The following is an 18498-nucleotide window of genomic DNA, read 5'->3' on the forward strand; positions in this document are numbered from 1 at the left end:
TAGTCTAATATCAAAGGTATATAATATTATTAACAGGCATGTACAACTTTCTTTAGTCACCTTACTAACTCTTCTTACTCTCTTACCTATTTATATGTTCCATCTTTGCTTTACCCTTCACTATCAATTAAAATATTCTATTACGTATTGTGTTGACATTGTAAGTAGTATACAATGCCATTCTTTGTATTGTTATTGGAATATTTTTACTGCTGTGATTGCCTATTGCTCATGTTTGATCTATTCTTACTGTACACTGCCTTGAGGGAATTCCTTCATAAAGGCGGTAAATACATCCTAATAAATAAATAAATATTGAGAAATTTGGCAGTGGATTAAAGGGAAAGGGAAATGGGACTTGATATATTGCCTTTCTGAGGTTTTTTTTTTTTTTTTTGCAACTACATTCAAAGTGGTTTACATAGTATATTCAGATACTTAATTTGTACTAGAGGCAATGGAGGGTTAAGTGGCTTATCCAGAGTCACAAGAAGCTGCAGTGGGAATTGAACCCAGTTCCCCAGAACCAAAGTCCACTGCACTAACCACTAGGTTACTCCTCCACTACAATGTGATGTACAAACTGAGTACAAATACAAAAAAACATAGCATTGTGCAGAAAACAAGCACAGTATGTTACAACCATAAGATGTGGAGACCCAGAAGGGCAGCAACCCTTCACTGACTCCAATAATAATGATGTGAATGGTGTTAACAGATTGAAATATCAACAATAATATAATATATATGATGCATATGAAAACTAGTAATATAACTTGTCTCCTTAGAATCTAGTGAGCACTTATATCATTGTGACAGCCATGATCTGATATGGAGATGCAAGCAGCCATGCAGACGTGCAGTAAATGACGTATAAATGTATGTTCATAAAACGCCGGCTTGGTTGAAGAAAGTATAGAAGGATTACTCATGCAATGTAAAGTAATAAGAAGTTAACTTGCATCAACCTTGCTGGGAGACATTTCTTCGACATAAGAAGCCAAAGCATTATGGGGGTCTTTTACTAAAGATTAGCTTGAGTTATTTGCATCAGGGCCCATAGGAATAGAATGAGAGCTGCTGTAGATAACTCGAGCTTTAGTAAAAGATGCCCTGGGAGAGTAAAAATCTTTTCTAACGTCGTTGTATGTTATGCACATTCGAGCTGGGAAGAAGAGGTCGTATCTAACGTTTATTTCTTTAATTTAGGTTGGTATGCCAAGAATTGTTTTCTTACATTGACTGTAGCTTTGCAGAGGTCTGGAATAAACTGCAGCACCTGACCTTCGAATATCACTGGAGCGTGCAGACAAGCACTTTGCAATATGAGTGCTGCATCACAATGGGCCATATAGATATTTATCTTTTGGGCCACATTAAGCCAGTACTTGGTGCGCTTGCTCCAGTTCAAAGTCCTTGGAGAACTGGAGACCTAATATATTAGGTATGAATTTTTCCAAAATTTGTATGGGATCTGTGCCTTCCGCATTTTCAGGTAGGCCCAGGAGATGGACGTTATTCCTCCTCGCTCTATTGTTGCTGTCTTCCATTTCCCACTCAAGCTGTGAGATCTTGTTAATTTGTCTTTGCAGCGGTTTTATGTTTTAATCCGCTACTCCCTGTTTTGCTCAAAGGTTAATGTTAAAGAAGAAAGCTTAAATTGCTGTGTGGATTGGGAAGATATTTCAATTTAATGCGGGAGTCATCAGGAGCTCAGTGATAATGCTGCTATCTCTGTCAGTGCTCCACAGCGCGCCCAAGTGCCTATGATTTATAATAAACTGCTTGGATCTAGAAATACAAACAGAAAAGAACAAAAAACAACCTAAAATCCGCTAGGTGCCGCAGTTTAAATACCCTACAGCAGTGATGGCGAACCTTTCAGAGACCGAGTGCCCAAACAGCAACCCAAAATCTAATTATTTATCGCCAACAGGGCAATTTAAACTGAATAACAGAACTTTAAAAGCATTTGGCATGCTTTTGAATAATTAATATGATTTTTGCTGTTGCATGCATGCTGATAGCTTGTCTAACCTTCGCTCATACTTTGTAAATTTTGGGTGTTCAATACTGAGTCTACAAAAAGACTAAATAAAATAAAAATAATATGAAACTCCCAGGTATTGCAGAGATCATCCCCACCAACATTAAATACAATTTTTGTTTTAATATTTTAAGCTGGGCACTAAGCCCACCCCCCACCCAGAAAGAAATCCACCAGCATTACATAAAACTAAAAAGCCTGGGACTGAACTGAGAGGGCCCAACTTCTTCAGCTGACACTCCAACAGGCACTGCAGGCAGCCATCACGCTGCAACACATGCTCACCATCAATAAATTTAGTTCACAACAAAAGCCTTATAAAACTTCATCCCACCAATAAAATGCTTTAAACCAGCTACATTAAGAAAAATGCAATAATCATGAAATGAGATAAATGGCCAGGAAAGACCATTATAGAGGGAGTTACGATTTAGAGGAGGACGAATAGAGGGAATAAAACGGCCTTGAAATATGAGAATGAAAGGACAGTTATTTAGGGTAACCCCCAGGGTTCTGGTTGATGGGACATAGGGGAGAGAACAACTTTGATTGTAAAGCAAAGGGGACTCGCGACAGGGGACCAAGAGGAAAAAAATCATGGCCATTGACTTGACAGATCTAGTTTCAAGCAGTGTTCAACCAGCCAGTCGGCAACCAAATTTAGCCTGCTAGAAATTGAGGCATAATCTGGACCAGAACTAGAATTGAAAAGAGAGCAACTGTATATCTGGGAGTTGGGTTGGGCTTTAAAAGACCTTCCCTCTTCTCCTTGGACCCCTTACTTTTTCTTGTGTTTGTAGTCATCTAGCCTTCTTATCCTTTTTTGAGGGGGGGAGGGGGTTGTATATGTGCGTGCATATAAATATATAGATACATTTTCTTTTTTTTTTTATGTTTTTTATTTATTAATTTTTCCATTCAATACAAAGCTTTTTACAACATTGTTCAGTTCCATATTAATTGTGATGCAACCTATCAACCATATACTTAAACATTCAAAATCTTTGTTTGCGGTCAAATATATGAACCTCATTCTCTTTCCCTCTCCCCCACCCCCTCCCCGTCCCTACTTCTGTGTGTCAGAGTTATCCGTAACCATGTTATTAGACAACCATATGTTATACAGGTTCCATATTTTATGATATTGAACAATTTGACCATTACGTAATGCTGTGAGTTTGGACATTAGCTGAATGGATCTCAATTTTTCTATAACCATGGGTAGTTCAGGTAGTCGTGTTTTTTTCCATGATGCAGCTAGAACCATCTTACCCGCTACAAACACCTGCGTGGCAAACCGATGGATATGATTTTTAATTCCTGGCGGCTTAAAGTGTAAGAGGCAGGTATCTAGTTTCATGGGGTATGCTATTTCTGTCATTTTGTGTACCAGGTCCACTATACTTTCCCAATACCTTTGTGCATGTTCACATGCCCACCATATGTGGTACATATCGCCCACTTCCCCACATTTTCGCCAGCAAAGATCTGAGCCTGACTTAAACATACTGACCAGGCGGCTAGGAGTGTAATACCAATTATACAAAATTTTGTGTCCATTCTCCATCATTGCACTGGATATTGATACTTTTAGTAGGGAACTAAAAGCTTGTGCCCACTGTTTGGGTTCGTACGTGACCCCCATTGCTTTTTCCCATTTTCCTGTGTAATATTCCACCGGTTGGGAGTGGGCCAATAAGGCTCTATATATCCTTGATATACTACCCCTGCCTCCTCCTCCCATTACCCCCTTTTCCAGCATTGTCTCAGCTAAACTAAGCTCTTCCCGTGCTTTACGGTGTATAAAATCTCGCACTTGATAGTACTGGAAGGCCTGAAGAGGTGACAGCCCATGTTCTTGGCTTAGCTCTCGGAAGGTAGGAACGTGCCCCTCGTCACACATTTGCCCCAGTTCCCGCAAACCCATAGTTTCCCATTCCTCATAGGTCGTGTCAAGTGTTCCTGGTCCGAATTGAGGGGTATATCTAAGGAAGGCATGTTTAAAGTATATCCTCCCAGGGAAAAATTTCTCCCTAACCTTGTACCAAGTATTCAAAGGCCAATGAATCAAGAATGGACTGTTTCTTATTATCTCTTTCAATTGTTGTTTCGGTAACCATGGTATTGCCCCAAGTGGAAGCGGTTCTAGCCAACTCTGTTCTATACGGGCCCATATCTTCCCAGTACCCTGCAACCAGATTGCTAAGATTCGCAAGTGTGCTGCCTTGTAGTATTCCCGAAATGCAGGGACCCCCATGCCCCCCTTATCTCTCAATTGACACAGCGTCTCTCGCCGCACCCGGGGTGGCCTTTTTCTCCAGATAAATGAAAACACTCTTCTCTGCAAGCCTCGGAAAAAGTCATCTGGTATGTCAATTGGTAAAGCCATGAATAAATATAGAAGCTTCGGGAGGACAATCATTTTGATAGCATTGATCCTTCCCATCCATGATAGTGTTAAGCCCTCCCATCTCTCCAATTCCCGAAATAGGTCATGTGTCTTCGTTGGGAAGTTGCTCTTAAAGACTTCCTCCAGCTTACGAGGTATATTAACCCCTAGATATCTTATGTATTTACTTGCCCATTTATAGGGGAACTGGAGCTTCAACTGATCTATTTGATGGCTGGGCATATTTAGTTCCAGTGCTTCAGATTTGTCAAAATTTATTTTGAAACCTGAGACGGTCTCATATGCTTGTATTTCTTCTCCGATTTTTGGAAAAGCTGAAAGAGGATCTTTTAAGATAAGCAGAATATCATCTGCAAAAAGGAGTATTTTAGTTTCAATCCCTCCCCCTCTCATACCTCGGATTCCTGGATTTGATCTAATTTTAGCTGCCAAGGGCTCCATCACTAGAGCAAAAAGCAGCGGTGACAATGCACAGCCTTGCCTAGTACCTCTATGTAATGAGAAGGGGGAGGATAGGACCCCATTGACCCGCACTGCTGCCCTCGGGTTTTTGTATATTGAGTGTAACCACTTTGCAAAACTCCCCCCAATACCCGCCTTCTTTAATACTGCAAACAGAAATGGCCAGCTGACCCGATCAAAGGCCTTTTCAGCATCTAAAGATAATATACACAAGGGGGTGTTTGTAATCTGTGCCCCCTGGATAACCTGCAAAGTTCTTCTTATGTTATCAAAAGTTTGGCGATTCTGCACGAATCCTGCCTGATCTTCATGAGTTAGCAGGGGGAGATATTTTTGTAATCTAGTGGCCAAAATTTTTGTAAATATTTTGTAATCTACCCCCAGTAGTGAGATAGGTCTATAGGAGCTACATAGGAGAGGATCTTTGCCTGGCTTGGGTAGCACTGTTATTGTTGCCATATTCCAGGTCGGCGGTAGGCCTGTATTCTCATCTATGAAGTTGAGTACTTTCACCAGGAGGGGAGATAGTATTTTTCTAAAGGTCTTATAGAACTTATTAGTGAATCCGTCTGGTCCCGGAGCTTTATTGATAGACAATCCTTTGATTGTTTGTTCCACTTCTTCGACTGTGATGGGGCTGCCTAACATTTGATCTGCACCTTCTGGGAGTGCTGGGAGATCCATCTCTGCTAAAAATTGGGCTGCCTCTTCTGGATTCTGTTCTAACTCTGGTGTATACAGATTTTTATAGAATTCCCGAAAGGCAGACTCCAAAAACTCATAATCAGAATGCACCATCCCACCCTCATCTCGTAACCCCTCAATCACATTTCTGCTGGCATGTTGTTTTAATTTGTGGGCCAATAGTCTACTTGGTTTATTGCCAAATTCAAAATATGACTGACGCACCCTTAGTAGTTTTTCAGAGATATCCGCTAATTCAAGATCGTGCAGCTGCGATCGTAAAGCATGAGCTTGAGTTGTAAGATTCGCAAGGTCTGAACCCTCCCCCCGTTGCAGGAGTGCCTCTGTCCCAGCCAATTGCTGACGAATGTCATTCTCCTTTGCACATCTAGCTTTCCATACCCGTGATCTGAGAGCTATTAAGTGGCCCCTTATTACTGCTTTAAGACCTTCCCACAAAACTATTGGAGACACTTCTTCATTATCATTAAAGCTAATATAATCTTTAATGGACTGTTCCACTTGGGACACGTTGTTTGGATCAGCCAACAACGCGTCATCAAGACGCCAGGGGGGTCTCGGTCTTTTGGGTCCCAATCCACGGAGTTGTAATATCACCGGGGAATGATCAGACCAGGTGCGGGGAAGTATTTGCAAGGAGTCAACTCTACCTAAGAGAGAGGCATCTCCTAACCACATATCTATCCTGGATGAGGTGTGATGCACTGTAGAGAAGTGTGTATATGTTCGTGTCATAGGATTATCCTTACGCCAGTAATCTATCAACTGCCAGCGGGTAAGAAATTCTTGAAGCTTTCGTCTATCTTGTCTAGCATAAGCTGTCCTTGTCGTGGAATTATCTAAACATGGGTTCACTGTAAGGTTAAAGTCTCCTCCCAATAGCAAGGATCCCTCAATGTTCCTAATGAGCAGTTGGTCTAGATCTTCAAGAAATTCTGCATGATGTATATTGGGTCCATAGACATTTACCACTGTGTATATTTGGCCTGTTAATTCAAAGACTATGAGTAGGTATCTCCCATTTTTATCTTTTATCACTTTCTTTATCCCCCAGGGCTTATTACCACGAAACACAATTAACACTCCCCTACTTTTTGCATTGTCATTACTAGAAGCGAAATGCACAATTGGGTATTGCTTATGGCTACATAAGTATTCATAACGCGGCTTAAGGTGGGTCTCCTGTATAAAGCCAATATCTATCTGTAGCCTTAACAGCTCCCGGAATAGCAACTGCCTTTTCCTGGGGATGTTCAGCCCTCTTACATTCAGCAACATACATTTAACATCACCCATGATTTAATAATGTTGGTGTGTCTTCTCTCATGTCCCTTTTTTCCCTTTGGTCATTGTTCCATGAGAAGTCTAATCCCCTTGTCACACAGAGCAATTCCCCCCCCACCCTCTCCCTCCCCTTATTAAACCCTTTCCCCCCTCCCCAAATTCCCCTAACACAATTATAACACCCCATGGAATACCAATGGGTGTCTAAATAGAGAGGAAGAAGCAGGCGCCCCGCTGTCTACTCACCCCACAGAGTTGTTTCATCTAGCGCTATTTTTATTCAGCGCAGGGAATTACCTTAACTTAAGCAATTTTTCCAACATCAGTAACTATATAAGTCCAACTTTTTACCCCTACTTTTAGACCTAATTGTTCTCAGGTGACTCTCGCAGCCGACTGCTGGCGTTGTAGTCTTCTGGGGCCTTTCCCCACTCTCTGCCATTTTGGTGGCAGGGACCGGGAGTTGGTTTTCTTCTCAGGGCCTGTATCTCTCCTTTCTTCTGGCTCTTCTGTCTCTGGACAAATTGCTCTTGCTTCCTCAATAGATTTTACCAGGTGCATAGTCCCGTCTTTATAAAAGGCTAATGCAAAAGGATGTCTCCATCTATATTGAATTTTGAGTTCTCTCAGGCGCCTAGTGAATGGTTTCAGATCTGCCCTCCGTTTCAGTGTCATGGCTGCCAGGTCTTGATATACTTCGATAGCATAAGAATCCCATTTAAAGTCTGGGGTCTGACGAGCCTTTTTTAGCACCTGTTCCTTAAGTTTGAAGTTGGAGAAGCAGGCAATAATATCTTTTGGTTTGTTGTTGCGTGCCGCACCCAAAGCTCTATGCGCTCTTTCCAACTGTATTGTTTCGGCCTCCACATTATCTCCATTCATTGAAAGCAATGCACTAACCAGTTGTTGGACCACGTGCTCGCAGTCTTGGTAAGTGGATGTTTCTGGCAGGCCCCGAAATCTGAGGTTGTTACGGCGACCCCGATTTTCCAAGTCCTCAATTTTGTCTAGTAGCTGGTGTTGGTCTCCTTGCAGCTCGCTCATCTGCTGGTCCAAGACTCCAATTGCTTCACTATGCGCTTCAACCTGTGTCTCCGTTTCCTCTAGGCGAGAGCCCAATTCCCGGATCTCTCCCCTCAGGTCCTCTTTAAGCGTTGCCACCTCGGCCCGTAGGGCTTTCAGGTCGGAGCTTATGTCGTGGAGCCAGGCTTCTAATTTCGGGGGAACCTCTCTCTCTAGATCTGTTGCGGTTTGCAAGTCTGGCGCGTTTTCCGCAGGCCTTGCTTTACCTTCGTTCTCCGTCTCTTTTGTCTTCTGCGCATCCGCCATTTTGACTCTGATTGCCGCGGCTCCTTCTGAGAAGGCAAAACGTGAGAGGTCCGCCACCTTCGAGTCTGTTTTCTGAGCGAACCCGCTGCTCTAACGTTGCTGCTGAACGCGAGCGCTGTTTTTCTTTTCTCTTGCCACAATTAAATCGCTTTTATTGCTACTATCCTCTGTGGGGCGGTAGGAGCTCAGCTCTTAAGCGGCCATGCTGCTTGGTGACGTCACTTCCTCCATATAGATACATTTTCATTTAGTTCTGTGCACAACTTAGTTACTTCTTCATCTTCAGGCACATTCAGCCTCATTTTGGTTCTCCGTAAAAATACATACTTCTGTCGTGGTGCCGCCTGATATCCTGAAAGTGCAGGAGCAGCAGCTGTTTTATAGTGCTTGGTTGTGGCCACCCATTCCTCATGTTTTATTCTTTACCGTGTCTAGGAGTTTCTCTGGACCTCATGTGTATATATATATATAATTTTTTTTTTAAGGGAGAGAAATGAGCTAAGCTTCTGCTTGGTTTCTTACCTAGGAGGCACGTGGGTTAGGAAAAGGTTGCATCACTCTTGTGTCAATGCAATTAAGATTGGCTCCCAGAGAAGCTTATAATCCTCACTTAAATTTGGCCATTTATTACTGTATTCTATAGAACAGTGTAGAAAAATTCACATTCGCTGTCAATTAGATCACAATAAATCAACTATCTTACTCTCACTCGACCACTCAGCAGCATTCGATTTGGTAGATCATAATCTGTTGTTAGATAGGCTTTTTAAAATAGGAATTCAAGACCAAGCACTCAACCAGTTCAAATCTTTCCTTTCTGATCGCTCGTATACAGTCTTATGTCAAAGACCAGAAATCAAACCGTTTACTCTTGATTCAGGCATTCTAAAAGGATCAATCCTTTATCCGACCTTCTTCAATATATTTTTTAACCCCATTACTAACACTCGCTCAGTCCCTAGATTTCACAGCATTCGTATATGCAGATGATATACAATTTCCACATTATACTGACCCAACAGATACTCACATAGTTCAATCACTAACTCATAAGGTTGTACAAATAACTGAGTGGTTATCCCATCATAAGTTTATACTCAGTCCTAGAAAATCAATTTGTCTTCTCTTTTCCAACTTTGCAAACCGTATACTCATACACCCCATTCTCTTAACTCTACACCTGTTCTGTAAGTGCAAGCCACTAAAATACTTGGAGTCCACCTAGACGAATCTCTTACATTCTCTGAACAGATTTCACACATCATCAAGAATTGCTTCTATAGAATCAAACAGAATAGATCCATAAGTACATAAATGTTGCCATACTGAGACAGACCGAAGGTCCATCATCCTGTTTCCAACAGTGGCCTATCCAGGCTACAAGTACCTGGGAAGATCCCAAAACAGAACAATATATTTTATACTGCTTAGAAATAAGCAGTGGATTTTCCCCAACTCCATGTTAATAATGGCTTATGGACTTTTCTTTTAGGAAGAGGAAATATTTTCTCTGATTTGTTTTAAGTATTCTAATTTGTAGCTTCATTGCATGCCCCCTAGTTCTAGTATTTTTGGAAAGAGTAAACAAGCAATTCACATCTACCCATTCCACACATTATTTTACAGACCTCTATCATATCTCCCTTCAGTCATCTTTTCTCCAAGATGAAGAGCCCTAGCTGCTTTACCCTTTCCTCACCCCCTTTATCATTTTCATTACCCTTCTCTGTACCTTTTCTAATTCCACTATATTTTTTTTGAGATGCGGTGACCAGAACTGCATACAGTATTCTAGACTAAGACCATGCAAAGTAACTGTGTTGTACTCAAAAATACATTGTTGTTCTTCTTTCGGAAGAATGGAATCTATGTCTCCCCCATGCCATCTTAATTGAATAGTCTTCAAAACAAAAAAATTGCAAATCTTCAAGAGTGTGGTTCTTATATAACCGATGCTCAGCCAATGGTGTTGATGTAACATTGCATAAGATACAACGGCTGTGTTCAATGATACAAGTTTTCACTATGTGCTTCATTTTTCCAATGTACGTCAATGAACAAGGACACAACCAAATACACTACCTGAGCAGTGTTGCATGTGCTGGTGTGGTTCAATTTAAAAATTTACCTAGTTACTGGATGAATGAAAGAAGATATATACAAACTGTGTCTGCATAATGAGCAAGACCCACAAGGCAAATGTCCCAAATGTATAACATTTTCTTGTGCTCTTGAAGGTAATGTAGAATGTACCAATCTCTCTTTAATGTTCTTATTCCTTGAAAAGGCTACAACGGGCTTCTAATTCTTGAAACAATCATGCATTTGTCAATTCTTGATCCGCAAGCCATTAACATCCTTATACACTCCTTTGTGATTAGCAGACTACACTATTGCAACTCGTTATAACTAAGTCTCAGAGCTACAGACACTAGACCAGGAGCGTAGCCAGACCTCAGCAGGAGGGTGATCCAGAGCCTGAGATGAGGGAGCACATTTTAGTTCCCCCCCCCCCCCGCCACTTTTGACCCCTCCACGCCACCGCTCCTCCTCTGCCACCTTTGAACCCCCACCTCCACCGCTAGGTACCTTTGCTGGCGGGGGTCCCCAACCCCCACCAGTTGAAGTCTTCTTCATCGCTGGTCTCCGGCACATCACTGATCTGTTTCTCTGAGTCCTGACTCCTGACATCTTCCGTGCAAATCGGAAGATGGACGTCCTTCTCACAGGGTTGTCCAAAACGGTATAATCGAAAGCCGATTTTGGACGTCCCCAACTGCTTTCTGTTGCAGGGACAGCCAAAGTTCAAGGGGGCGTATCAGAGGCGTAGCGAAGGCAGGACTTGGGCGTGCCTAACACTTGGACGTCCTTGACCCATAATTGAAAGAAACAAGGGCGTCCCTGAGGAACACTTGGACGACATTACCTGGTCATGTTTTTCTTATGACCAAGGCACAAAAAGGTGCCCAAAATGACCAGATGACCACCAGAGGGAATCAAGGATGTCCTCCCCTTACTCCCCTAGCGGTCACTAACCCCCTCTCACCCTCAAAAAACATCTGTAAAAATACTGATTGCCAGCCTCAGATGTCATACTCAAGTCCATCACAGCAGTATGCAGGTCCCTGGAGCAGTTTTAGTGGGTAAGTGCACTGCAGACAGGTGGACCTAGCCCCATTTCCCTCCCCCTACCAGTTATGTTTGTGGAGGAAACAGCGAGCCCTCCAAAACCCACCACAAACCCACTGTACCCAGATCTAGGTGCCCCCTTCACCCCTAAGGGCTATGGTAGTGGTGTACATTTGTGGGTAGTGGGTTTTGGGGGGCTCAGCACACAAGGTAAGGGAGCTATGTACCTGGGAGCAATTTATGAAGTCCACTGCAGTGCCCCCTAGCGTGCCCAGTTGGTGTCCTGGCATGTCACGGGGACCAGTGCACTACAAATGCTGGCTCCTCCCACGACCAAATGGCTTGCATTTGGTGGTTTCCATTATCGCCGAAAATCAGAAACGACAAAGTATAGGGATGACCAAATCTAGGGACGACCAAATTTCAGGATTTGGACATCCCTGACCGTATTAGCGAAACGAAAGATGGACATCCATCTTGGTTTGAAAACACGGGTTTCCACACCCCTAGATTTGGACGTTTTGCGAGGACGTCCAAATCGAAATGAGGACATCCCTTTCAAAAATGCCCCTCCACGTCTTTTAGTCAATGTTACATTGAACACAGACAAGATAGAAAGTCAGAAGAGAATGAAATCCTCCACTTACGGGCTACTTTCAGCTCCAAAGTTGCATCTTCATAGGATGTATCAGATTTAAAGAAACACGTGTAACTTCCTTCATCATCAGGCCCAATATTGTATATCCTCAGTGACACGATGCCACATGAAATGTAATTTCTGATCAGCTCTGTCCTGCCTCTGTATTCTGGGATCTGATGCTCATTCTGATCCATCCCATTCTCATACAGGTGCACAACTAATTGGAAGCTGGATCGGAACCACCTCACCTCCATGTGTTCAGCACTGAGGACTGGGGAGAGGTGGCAGGATAACTCGGCAGCTTTACCCAGAACAGCAATCACTGGTTGATCAGGGCCGATGACTTTAAAGAGTTCTGCAAATTATATTAAAAATAAATGGAAAGACATTAATTAGCAATCGAGATTATGGGTCTGATTACTGAGGCATGTAAAGATAACAGTCTACACTAGTTACAAGGGCCTTGAGGTAGGGTAGTGAGAATGACCAATAAACTCTTCTTACAAACTGGATAACTTTCCAAATGTTTATCTTGGATTGAAGGAATCCTGTCGTGCAGATTGTGAGAAACTGCAGAAGGACCATACAAGACTGGAAGACGGCATCTAAATGACAGTTGAAATTTAATGTGGATGTGAAGCACACGGGCAACAATGACCCAAATTATAGTTATACAGGAGTCACTGCCCAGGAAAAAGATCTAGGTGTTATCATGAATAGTACACTGAAATACTCTGCTTAGTGTGCTGCAGCAACCAAAAAAGCAAACAAAATTATTAGGAAAGGAATAGAGAATAAAACAAAGAAATCATAGTGCCTCTGTATCACTCCATGGTGCAACCAGTGGCATAGCCAGACTGCCAATTTTGGATGGGCCTGAACCTAAAGTGGGTGGGCACAAAAGTTTCTCTCTATCCCCCTTCCCAGGCAAAATTTAGTCACACTAATCAGATGCATTTGTCAAATAGGGGTAAAGTGCTGCTTTTCAGTGCATCAGGTTTCAGAAAATTTATTTAAAAGCCTAACACCTTTTTCAATGAGCTTTCAGAGGCCAAAACCTCCTGCCTCAGGTCAGCATAACGCTGTTATGGTATCCTCTCCTGACCTAAGGAAGGAAGTATTGGTCTCTGAAACTTTATTAACACAGGTACCATATTACTTTATCCTAAATTAAAATAAAATTTTCTTTACCTTTGTTGTATGGCCATTTACTTTTTCTCATTGTGTTGCTCCCAGTCTCTAGATTCTACTTTCCTTTGTCTTTCTCTTGCCAGGGTTTCCTGTCCATTCACCACCTATGGCTTTTCATCTTTTCCTCACCCTTGTTCTCCACATGCCCCTTCCTCTTATTCTCCAGTCTTTCCCTACTCTGTCCTCTCCCTCTTTCCATCCAGCAGCTCCCCTCTTTCTTTTGCATCCAGCGTCTCCTTTTTCTCCCTACCCTTCCATCCAGTGTCTTCCCTCTTTCTCTCCTCATCCTTCCACCCATCTACCCTCTCTCCTGATCCTTCCATCTAATGCCTCTATCTCTCTACCCTTTTCTGTTCAGTCTCCCCTCTCTCTCTCTCCACATCCTTCCAGTCTCTCCCCTTTCTCTCTGCATCCTTCCATCCATCACCCCTCTTTCTCTCCCTATCCTCCCATGTCCAGCGGCTCTCTCCCTTCCTCCTCTCCCTCCCATGTCCCAATGGCTCTCTCCCTTCCCTCCAGTCCCTTCTTCCTCTGCCTCCCATGTCCCAGCGGCTCTCTCCCTTCCCTCCAAGTCCCTTCTTCCTCTCCCTCCTATGTCCCAACGGCTCTCTCCCTTCCCTCCAGTCCCTTCCTCCTCTCCCTCCCATGTCCCAGCAGCTCTCTCCCTTCCCTCCAGTCCCTTCTTCCTCTCCCTCCCATATCCAGTAACTCTCTCCCTTCCCTCCAGTCCCTTCTTCCTCTCCCTCCCATATCCAGTAGCTCTCTCCCTTCCCTCCAGTCCCTTCTTCCTCTCCCTCACATATCCAGTAGCTCTCTCCCTTCCTTCCAGTCAGTCCCTTCTTCCTCTCCCTCCCATGTCCCAGCAACTCTCTCCCTTCCCTCCAGCCCCTTCCTCCTCTCCCTCCCATGTCCCAGCAGCTCAGCCATTTTTCCTCCAGGTCCGCCCATCCGCATCCTTCGCGCTGTCTCTATCCCTTTTGTCCGACGGAGGCAGCGCTTCCTTCCTGCCCTGTCTTCTCCCCAAGCTCCGCTGCATCAGTCTCTCCCTGCAAGTGGAATCCTCCTTCGCCGGTCGCGCTGTGCTGCCATGCACATGCAGCTTCGCTCCTCCCCCTGCCGCGTTCATCCGGCCCTAAACAAGAAGTGCATCACAGAGGGCCAGATAGACGCGGCAGGGGGAGGAGCGTAGCTGCGTGTGCAATTGCATGGCAGCGCAGCACGACCGGCGAAGGAGGATTCTACTTGCAGGGAGGGACCGATGCAGCGGAGCTTCGGGAGAAGACAGGGCAGGAAGGAAGCGCTGCCTCGTGGGACAAAAGGGATAGAGACAGCAATGTGGATGGGCGGGCCTGGGCCCGTCCAGGCCCACCCGTGGCTACGCCCCTGGGTGCAACTGCACCTTGAGTAGTGTGCATAATTCTGGTTACAACATCTCAAAAAAGAATTAGAAAAAATAGAAAGAAGTGCAACCAAAATGTTTAAGTGGTAGAATGACTCTCATATGAGGGAAGGCTGGCATAGGCACCCCTTATAAGAGGCTCTCACTCCACCTACTGTCCGAGACTGTCGGCAGCATTCTTCTTTCTCTCCCTCCTGCTCCCTGCGGTTCTTTCCTCCCTGTCACCTGCAAGTCAAGCATTTCTCTCCTTTTGTTATCCCCCCTCCCCCGTAGTTCCAGTGTTTCTCCCCTTTTCTTACCCTTCCCCATGGTTTCAGCATTTTCCCCTTTTCTTATCTCCCTCCCGCTCCCCATGGTCCAATGGTGCTTGCTAACCTTCTACCTCAATTGCTGCCGGCAGGGACACCACAGTGATTGAAAGGAGCTGCCTCGGTCTTCTTCGTGATGTGTCCTGCCCATGCGGAACAGAAAATTGCATCAGAACACGTCACAGAGAAGAACATGGAAGTTCCTTTCCATCGCTGCGATGCTCCTGCCCTGCCTGCAGCGATTGAGGAAGGTTAGCAAAAACCATTAGACCATGGGGACCGGGAGGAAGGGAGATGCGGGAACCGTGGGGTGGGGGTGGGGTAAGAAAAGGGGAGACATGCTGAAACCGTGAGGGGTAAGAAAAGGGGAGAAACACTGGAACCGCGGGAAGGGGGGGGGTAACAAAAGGAGAGAAATGCTTGACTGCAGGTGACAGGGAGGGAGAACTATGTGGTGCTGGAATGGGAGGAGAGAGGGAGGGACAGAGACAGGAAGAGGTGCTGGAGGGAGAGGTATAGATACTGGAACAACATGGAGGTGAGGGGGGCTAAGACAGAGACTGACTGGCTGACTGACTAGGGGAAGAAAGGAGAAAAGATGCTGGATGGAAGAGAGGAGAAACAGACCCTCAGGACCTAGGAGGGAGACATACTGAACTGTGGGGGAGGGGTGTGGGAAGAAGGGGAGACAGATGGAAGATATACTAGGTATGGAAGGAAAGGGATAAGGACACAGAGGGGGCTACACTGGGGGGGGGGGTAAGGACAGAGATGGACAATGCTGATCACAGGAGGGGATAGGGACAAAGAGGGGGAAATGCAGGATAAAGCAAGACAAAGACAGAGTGGAAACTGCTGAATATAAGGGCTGAATCGGGACACTTTGAGGGCAGATGCTGAAAGCAGAGGACGGATAGGGACAAGGCCACAGTGGGAAGATGGAGAATGGTGGATATGGAGACAGAAGAAATTTCAGATGGCTAGGATAAATTGCAAAGACAAGAAGAAGAACAGAAAAAAGCATAAAACAGACACTAGGACCAAAGCAAATAGAAAACAAAATGGTCGGACAACAAAGGTAGACATTTATTAATTGAATATGTCAGCTTTTGGAAATGTGTATCTGTGATATGCTTTTCTGTTTCAATTTCTCTAACATTGCTGTATGCCGAGTCTGACTTCTTAAGGTTTCCAGTTCAGTTTTTTGCCTTCGTATCTTTTATTGCTGCCTGGTCCCTTGTGTCATATATTTTGTGACGTGTTTTTCATGTGTGACCAAGGTGCAGTGTTCTACTAGCATGTAGTATTTGTGTAGAGAGCTGGTTACAGTCCAATTTTTTTTCACTAGGTAGTGCATTGATGTTTTAGGGCCTGGTGTAATATTTACAGTGTTGCTTTTTCACGCATAAGGTTGCAGCTTTTCCTGTCCTGGGAGTTAGTGCAGTTATAGTTTGGTAAGGTTTTGAGTGTATTTTTGCTTGTTTGTGTATAGTGTTTTGCAGTGAAGGGATTGTGTGTTGGCCTTCCACTTCAGATAAGTGTCACATTAATTTAATTATGGTGGAAAGATAAAAGTAAAAAGAAAAACAAAGAAATGAAAAAATTAATATTGCACAGTGTTAGTAAAATTTCATCATGGGGATTTTTGGACCAATGATTGAGTAACCGCTAAAGATGTGTTGTGTAGCCTCAAAGAAAGTGGACATCAGAACATCTGAGATCCTTTTTTCCTCTTAGAATAAAAAGTGAAAAGTGAATAGTGAAAAGTGGACCTGTGTGGTTCTCTATATGTTGTAGTTTCACACTATTTGGGTTGAGAAGACTTTTTGTTTTGCCATTTTTTGTTAATTAAGTGGCCTTACTGAGGTGACACTAAAAACATCAGAAAGGGTTTTAGAGACTAAATTATGAGACACAGCCTCTTGAGAGATCTTTAAATACAATTGAATTATTTCCATAGGCATGTTGGCTGAGGGTAAGTGGGATGTGTAAGAGAGAAGAGAGGCAGACTGGCTGGCACTATGGAGGCGTAGGCATCATCTATGAACACTTTTTCAACCTGCTTTAATTCAATTGCAAAAGAGACATATATACTGTATATCTATTGAAGGGTACACTGTTTAATTTTCTTGTCATTTTACTTTTTAGCATTTGATATTTAGAGACTCAGGCCCCATGCCCGGCCACGCCCACTTTAGCCTCCCCAAACAGCTGAACCACCGACCGCCTATGAAGGCTGGGGAGTTTGGGGCTCTTCAGTTTGGAAAAGAGATGGCTGAGGGGAGATATGATAAAGGTGTACAAAATCTTGAGTTGACTGGAACTTACAAATGTAAATTGATTGTTTTTCAGGAAGTACAAAGGTAGGGGACACACCATGAGGTTACACATATTTAAAACAAATAGGAGAAAATATTTTTCACTCAACACATAATTAAGCTCTGGAACTCGTTGCCAGATGATGTGGTAAAGCAGTTAAGATAGCTGTATTTTAAAAAGGTTTGGATAAGTTCCAGGAGTTAAAGTCCATAAACAGTTATTAAGGTAAACCTGGAGAAAGTCACTGTTTATCCCCGAGATAAGTATCATGAATCTTGTTACTTTGGGGGGATTCTGACAGGTATTTGTTACCTGAATTGACCACTGCTCTGATCCAGTATGGCAATTCTTAAGTTTTTATATTCTTATGGTTCCCAGAGGTAGAAAAACCTATCCCAAAGATAGCAAGAGACACTCCCTGATCCTGATAACTCATTCAGTTACAGAAACCTTATTTAGATTTAGATTTCATCACCCACCTTTCCAACTCTATGTACAAAGCCAGTTATAAATTCAGATAGATACCTGCCTCAGAAGACTTACAATCGAGGGCTAGATTTACGAAAAGGTGACATCACCTGATGAACCCGGAAATGGATTATGCTCTTCCAGAGCTCAGAGGAAAGTTTTTGGAAGGTTCCCTCAGAGCATGCGTTACTTGCCCACTATATAAGTCCCTGTGGAGCTATCTCCCCTCCAGGTGTCTCCAGCTTGGTTCCGCGGACTCATCCATAGGGGAGGAGACTTATCTTGCTGTTCATGGAGTACCCCCATTACAAGTAAGTAGCTCCACTTTCTCCATGGACAAACATTCAGCCACACACTGGTCACTCTCCAGCTGAGGGGTGAGAAGGGGCCAGATATTTTTGCCCATTGGATGGGCTCCTTCGAGAGCCTGCTATGGTAGGATGAGGCTGCGGGGAAAGGGAAGGAATTAAGCGAGACATGTGCTTGGAGCATTTGTTTGAGGTATTGACCAGGGTAGGCATAAACAGGGGGGGGGGGGGGGTTGCTGCAATTCAGGTGCTCTATAAGAATCCTCAAGCCCAGATCCTGGTCAATGGAGTCTGCACACAAACGCTTCACATCTGTCCGCTCTACTCCACTCATTATCTTGCAGACTTCTATCATATCACCCCTCAGCCGCCTCTTCTCCAAGCTGAAGAGCCCTAACCCTCTCAGCCTTTCCTCATAGGGAAGTCGCTCCATTCCCTTTATCATTTTCGTCTCCCTTCTCTGCACCTTTTCTAATTCCTTTATATCTTTTTTGAGATG

At 43.9% G+C, this 18498-nt stretch overlaps 2 protein-coding genes across 4 annotated transcripts in view; both read right to left on the bottom strand.

Moving 5' to 3' along the window:
- LOC115466338 (butyrophilin subfamily 1 member A1-like) overlaps positions 1 to 18498 on the bottom strand; it is a 1244786-nt gene that overhangs the window by 1201689 nt on the left and 24599 nt on the right. The window contains exon 5 of the mRNA XM_030197517.1: positions 12014 to 12361. Coding sequence (XP_030053377.1) covers positions 12014 to 12361 — 348 coding nt within the window. The remainder of the gene's footprint in view (positions 1 to 12013; positions 12362 to 18498) is intronic.
- The window catches only part of LOC115466340 (butyrophilin subfamily 1 member A1-like), a 331994-nt gene that overhangs the window by 72359 nt on the left and 241137 nt on the right, over positions 1 to 18498 (bottom strand). The window lies entirely within an intron of this gene.

Source organism: Microcaecilia unicolor, chromosome 3 (assembly GCF_901765095.1).
Source record: "Microcaecilia unicolor chromosome 3, aMicUni1.1, whole genome shotgun sequence".
In the NCBI taxonomy this organism is placed as follows: domain Eukaryota; kingdom Metazoa; phylum Chordata; class Amphibia; order Gymnophiona; family Siphonopidae; genus Microcaecilia; species Microcaecilia unicolor.